Source organism: Poecilia reticulata, chromosome 18 (genome assembly GCF_904066995.2).
Source record: "Poecilia reticulata chromosome 18, P_reticulata-male-v2, whole genome shotgun sequence".
Taxonomy (NCBI): Eukaryota; Metazoa; Chordata; class Actinopteri; order Cyprinodontiformes; family Poeciliidae; genus Poecilia; species Poecilia reticulata.
The window spans coordinates 28167790-28174203 of NC_088847.1; the positions used below are offsets into that span (position 1 = coordinate 28167790).

General features: G+C 42.0%; 2 protein-coding genes across 2 annotated transcripts; both read right to left on the bottom strand.

Annotated features, from left to right (window-relative positions):
- Nucleotides 1-118: 118 nt before the first annotated feature.
- Nucleotides 119-2433, bottom strand: LOC145548819 (tripartite motif-containing protein 16-like). Its single transcript, XM_081599816.1, has one exon. It carries the CDS (start codon nt 2241-2243, stop codon nt 597-599), a length of 1647 nt encoding a protein of 548 aa, XP_081455942.1. The 5' UTR covers nt 2244-2433; the 3' UTR covers nt 119-596.
- A 1536-nt stretch (nt 2434-3969) lies between these two features.
- LOC145548818 (tripartite motif-containing protein 16-like) lies at nt 3970-6414 on the bottom strand. Its single transcript, XM_081599815.1, has one exon. The coding sequence runs from the start codon at nt 6308-6310 to the stop codon at nt 4655-4657; it is 1656 nt and encodes a 551-aa protein (XP_081455941.1). The 5' UTR covers nt 6311-6414; the 3' UTR covers nt 3970-4654.

The window sequence follows — 6414 nt, forward strand, 5'->3', positions numbered from 1 at the left end:
TGATTCATGTAAGTATTATCTCTTATCTCATAATTGTGTAATTATACTTTATCCACTCACTCTTCCTGGATAAGCATATAGAAACAGACAACTTTTGCACAAAGTAATTTAACAACGTTTATTTGGTAGAAATCTATAAATATAACAAAGTAAAAGCAATATAACATCAGTTTGAAATGACTCCATGTAAAAAAGAACAGGAGGACTATGGTAAAGTAGAAATTCTCAAAAAGTATACGCAAGTACAGAGCTCAAGTAAATTTACTTAATTTCTGGCCACTTCGGATGTTTTTATACTGCAAATAAAGTTCTTGTTTCAAAATTATGGTTCAACTTTTGCAATGAAAGGAATCACGTTTGGACTGAATTTTAACCTCAACCCACAACATCATTTGGTCTGACAAAACTTAACTATAAATGAAATGAGTTCAGGTGAATCAAAATCAGTGATAGACTCCATGGCTGAACAGAAACATGTCGGGGCAGCACCCAAGAAAACTCCCAACATCAACAAAACAAACTAAACGACACAGTAGCTCCATAGAGACAGCTGATCGCTGGACAATGATGGAGACAAAATAAACCGAAACTGCTGACTATTTCAGTTTCATAAATTTAGCAGATGATTTATCACCTAAAAGCCAAACCCCAGCATGTAGCGGCTGAGTGAATCTGGTCTGGACTCTGTGGATCAGAGTCATGGTTTCAGAGACGCTGTAGAAACACAGAATACCTGCTCTGTGGTCCAGATAGACTCCTATTCTGGAGGAAACTGGACCTGATACTGGAGTTAAAATGTTGTTATGACAAAATATGTAACCTTGCGTGTCGCAGCGCAATGACCAAGATTTATCATTGAATCCAAATCCTCCTGTGCTGCTGATGTTCTTGTATGAAACGGCTACATATATTTCTCCTACCCTGCTATTCACCTCCCAGTAACAACGTCCAGTCAGACTCTCTCTACTGAGGGCCTGACTATGTCCAGTGAATCTGTCTGGATGATCAGGATAAGACTGTTGTTGGTTTGTTCTAGTTACTTTTCTGTTTCTCTCAGATAATAACACATTTCTATGTGCTGTGTTTGGATCCAGAGTAATTTTTTGTGAATATTTTAAGAATCCATCTCTGGTCTTACGTCCAGGCAGTAGAACATCCACCTCAGTGAGCTTCAGTGAGATGTTTGTCCATGAGTCTCTCAGGACGTCCTGTAGTTTGTCTCTGAGCTCTGACACAGCTGCTGTCACGTCCTCAAAGTGTCTCAGAGGACGGATGTTGATGCTGGATGAGTGTGTCGACTCACTGAGTGCTGGCAGTGAGGGGTAGTTGAGAAGAAACTGGGTGTGATCCTCTGTGTGTGAGAGCTGCTCCAGCTCAGCGTCTTTCCTCTTCAGCTCACTGATCTCCTGCTCCAGCTTCTCCTGAACATCTTTGACTCGACTCACTTCAGTTTCCTGCTGGGATCTGATCTGCTGCTTCACCTCAGATCTTCTTTTCTGGAGGAGACGGATCAGCTCAGTGAAGATCTCCTCACTGTCCTCCACTGCTTTATCAGCAGAGACATTGATGGCCTCCACCTCCTGTTGAAGCAGCTTCACATCTTTCTCTTGGTCCTGGATTCTCTGATGGATTTGTTGTCGACTCACCTGGAGCTTCTTCTGCTTCTCAGTCACTTCTGCTTCAGCTGGGACTGTTTCATGATCTTCATGTTCCTCCATAGTGCAGAGATAACAGATACACTGCTGATCAGTACGACAGAAGATCTTCATCACCTCATCATGACGAGAGCAGATTTTGTCTTGGAGGTTCTTAGAGGGATTCACCAGCTTGTGTTTCTTTAATGGTGGAGCATCATAGTGAGGTTGGAGGTGATCCTCACAGTAAGAAGCTGGACATGATAAACAGGACTTGACAGCTTTCCTCTTCCTCCCATTGCAGACATCACAGGCTACATCTTCAGGTCCAGCAAACCAGTCAACTGGTGGAAGGATTTTGCGCTTAGTCTTCTTTAGATCTATCACCAACTTTGCTAATGTGATGTTCTTTTCCAGGACAGGTCTTGGTTTGAACTCTTTCCTGCACTGAGGGCAGCTGTATTTTCTCCTCTTATCTTCTCCATCCCAGTGATCTTTAACACAGTTCATACAGTAGCTGTGTCCACAGGGAATTGTCACCGGATCCTTCAGTATTTCCAAACAGATAGAACAGGAGATTTTATCCATCTGAACTCCTCTCTTCTCCATTTCAGCTCTCAGTAACGTCTGTGAGTTTCTTTTCCTTGGAATAGAAACTAGTTTCAGTTCACATGTAAATATCAGGTTACTGCTGTGTCAATGGTCCCACCCATCATGACGTCTGCAAAGCAGAGGGGGAGGGAACAAGGAAGCTCTTTGAGCTGAACACTGCCTGTTAACCCTGAAATATGTTTGAAAAACTGAGTGGAGGTAAAAAGGTTGTTCAGCCTACGTTGCAGTGCTCCATGTTTTATTCCCAGTGGTGAAAGTAGGCGGGTACGGTCGGGTACTGCGTACCTGGGCCTGTCGCGTTAACCGATAAATAAATTAATCGCAGGATAAATTAAACCTATCAACCTCATTTTAATTATCGGCTTTATCGTCTCTTCCTGCCTTTTTTAATTTCTGTTGATGACACTGAATGAAAAAAGGCTCACCTCCGGTGCTTTCCACTGATCATCCCTTCCTCGTTTCCTTAGTCTAATGTCCAGCGCACAGTACATGAGTTGTCGGCCCATTTTCAAACCCTGAGACACATTAGCCACAGAAATCCTAACAGTTCGCTCGGGTTCGTCGTGCCGTGTGGTGTCCAGCCACATGGGCACAAAATAATGGCTACAAGTCCAGTTAACTAATTTTAAAATCAGTCATTAATCAATGCTTTACTAGAATCTACCTGTGATGCATGTGGCTAGAGTCAGCGTAAAGTCCTGACTGAATGAAAATCATTATAACCTATTTATGTCACGTTAACGAAGAACAGCTGAAAAGTTACCGGGTTTATTAACTGCGGTAGTAATTTGGCTCCATCTCCTCTCCTTGTCATTTCTATATTCTTTGCACAAAATGTTGAATAAACATTAATGTTGTTTCCACATATCACCTCCAATGTCTGCTGGACTTCGTGTTGCGCCGAGTCAGCTGTTTGGGATTCCCCTCCGTAATTTCCCCTCAGAAAACGCGGAGGAGAATCCGCGCTTTCTGATTGGCTACCTGTCACATTCAGCTTTAAGCTTCCAGTCGGGGAAAACCCCTGATTTAGATTGGAGCGGCCACCACGATCTACCGTAACACACCACACACTGCAGGATGATCAGTTATAAAATCACCAGCAACAATCTTAGATCGGCCAACGATCTAAGATTTTCTAAAGGGAAAACGGGCAAAAAACTGTGTAGTGTGAACTATTGCATTAGGTGGTCGGAAGTGCCCATCTTCTCTATTTAAATCTAGTCATTACTGAAGGGCAATATAGTATACAAACTTAATAATCTGCACTCCTTTGGTTGAATGCAGTATTTATTTCCACTTTGGCTTTATGTTGTTTAGTTTTTATTCAAGTATGTTTTTTGTTAATGGAGACTGAGAATCCATTTTGTTTTTGGTTTTGGTTGTTTTGTTTGTTTAGTTTATCAGTTCCAGTGTTACGTGTTCTTTTGAAAATAAAGTGTATCTATCTATGGCAGGAAATCGCAGGCATTATTAATCATTTCCATTAAATCAGTGTCAGAAGGTCTTGAAACAATATTATCGTTTATCGCAATATTATTTTAGACAATTAATCGTCCAGCAAAATTTGTTATTGTGACAGGCCTATGCGTACCCCTAAAAGATTTAGCGGGGGTACGCAGTACCTGCAAGAGAGGGGAGCGGCTGTCTGCTGTAAAGAATCAGTGGGCTCACTGTGCAGCTGTGACTGATTAGTTTTTCAAGAACAATCTAAAACACAACGTAATCAGTTAATAAATAGCTTTTTTTCCTCATTTCTTATTGTTTCTGGACTCTTTGGCTGCAACACGTCGAACGCAGAAGGTTTTGAGTCGATCTCGGCATTAGGTGACAAACTAAACGCAGGCAGGAGGCTGAGAGCAGCACGTCCTCCTCTGATTGGCTTAAAACGTTCGTAGCTTTATTAAAGAAAAACAACACACATAAACCCCCCGCCCCCCAAAAAACAAACGTGTTCAAATTAATGACCCAACAACAATAATAATCTCAGTGATTATCGTTTCAACAAGGTGTTACGCAATTCTGTGCATTTCGGTTCCATTACCAAAAAAAACGAGCAGCAGAAGTTTAAAATTAACTACCACCTCTGTGTTCATGGAGGCTTATTCCCAATTGGATTCCACAAGAAAACAAACAATATGTTATTATTTTGTATTAACTGGTTACTACATCTGACCTCTTCTATACAACAACCATAAAATCATTCACAAATAATTTACTTTGTCACACACAGCTTCAAAATGGGCACAAATAAAACCGTTAAATTCAGCAATTATTTTAAAGCCTGAATTTGAGTAACTTATACAATCAGTGCAGACATTAACACATCTGATCTTTGAACAGTGAAGAAATTACACAAAAATGTGACTGAAATAGACATTTTACCCAACTAGACCTAAGATCAATTCAGACTATTTCACTTCAATCAACTCAGCAGAACCTCCATGATAAAGAGCAATCCCAGCATATAGAGGCTGAGTGAATCTGGTCTGGACTCGGTGGATCAGAGTCATGGTACCAGAGACGCTGTAGAAAGACAGAATACCTGCTCTGTGGTCCAGATACACTCCTACTCTGGAGGAAACTGGACCTGGTACTGGAGTCCTCACATCATTGTGGATAAATATGTAACTTTTTTCATCACAACGTAATGCCCAGGAATTATTATTTGATCCAAATACAGATTCATTTACCTGTCCTACAGTATTCTTCAATGAAACTGCTACACGAAAAGCGCTCCCAGTCCACTCCACCTCCCAGTAACAACGTCCATTCAGACTCTCTCTACTCAGGACCTGAAAGCAAACAGTAGTTAAGCTTGGATTATAAAGAGGAAATTGTTCTTGCTTAAACATGACTGTTACTTTTCTGTTCTCCTCAGATAATAACAGATTATTGTGAGCTGTGTTTGGATCCATAGTGATTTTTTGTGAATATTTTAACAATCCAGCTTTGGTCTTCGGCTCTAACAGTAGAACGTCCACTTTACTTATTGCCAGTTTGATGTTTGTCCATGTGTCTCTCAGGACGTCCTGTAGTTTGTCTCTGAGCTCTGACACAGCTGCTGTCACGTCCTCAAAGTGTCTCAGAGGACGGATGTTGATGCTGGATGAGTGTGTCGACTCACCGAGTGCTGGCAGTGAGGGGTAGTTGAGGAGAAACTGGTTGTGATCCTCTGTGTGTGAGAGCTGCTCCAGCTCAGCGTCTTTCCTCTTCAGCTCACTGATCTCCTGCTCCAGCTTCTCCTGAACATCTTTGACTCGACTCACTTCAGTTTCCTGCTGGGATCTGATCTGCTGCTTCACATCAGATCTTCTTTTCTGGAGGAGACGGATCAACTCAGTGAAGATCTCCTCACTGTCCTCCACTGCTTTATCAGCAGAGACATTGATGGCCTCCACCTCCTGTTGAAGCAGCTTCACATCTTTCTCTCGGTCCTGGATTCTCTGATGGATTTGTTGTCGACTCTCCTGGAGCTCCTTCTGCTTCTCAGTCACTTCTGTTGCAACAGGGACTGTTTCATGATATTTATGTTCCTCCATAGTACAGAGATAACAGATACACTGCTGATCAGTACGACAGAAGATCTTCATCACCTCATCATGATGAGAACAGATGTTCTCCTGGAGGTTAATGGAGGGATTCACCAGCTTGTGTTTCTTTAATGGTGTAGCATCATAGTGAGGCTGGAGATGATTCTTACAGTAGGAAGCTGGACATGATAAGCAGGACTTGACAGCTTTTCTCTTCCTCCCATTGCAGACATCACAGACCACATCTTCAGGTCCAGCAATGCAGTGATCAGCTGGAGCAGCTGAGTGTTCAGTTTTCCTTAGATCCACCAACAACTCCGATAACGTGATGTCCTTTTCCAGGACAGGTCTTGGTTTGAACTCTTTCCTGCACTGAGGGCAGCTGTATTTTCTCATCTGATCTTCTCCATCCCAGTGATCTTTAACACAGTTCATACAGTAACTGTGTCCACAGGGAATCGTCACCGGATCCTTCAGTATTTCCAAACAGATAGAACAGGAGATTTTATCCATCTGAACTCCTCTCTTCTCCATTTCAGCTCTCAGTAACGTCTGTGAGTTTCTTTTCCTTGGAATAGAAACTAGTTTCAGTTCACATGTAAATATCAGGTTACTGCTGTGTCAATGGTCCCACCCAT

Coding starts and splice junctions, on each gene's coding strand:
- LOC145548819 (XM_081599816.1), bottom strand. CDS start 2,243: ATGGAGAAGAGAGGAGTTCAGATGGATAAAATCTCCTGTTCTATCTGT.
- LOC145548818 (XM_081599815.1), bottom strand. CDS start 6,310: ATGGAGAAGAGAGGAGTTCAGATGGATAAAATCTCCTGTTCTATCTGT.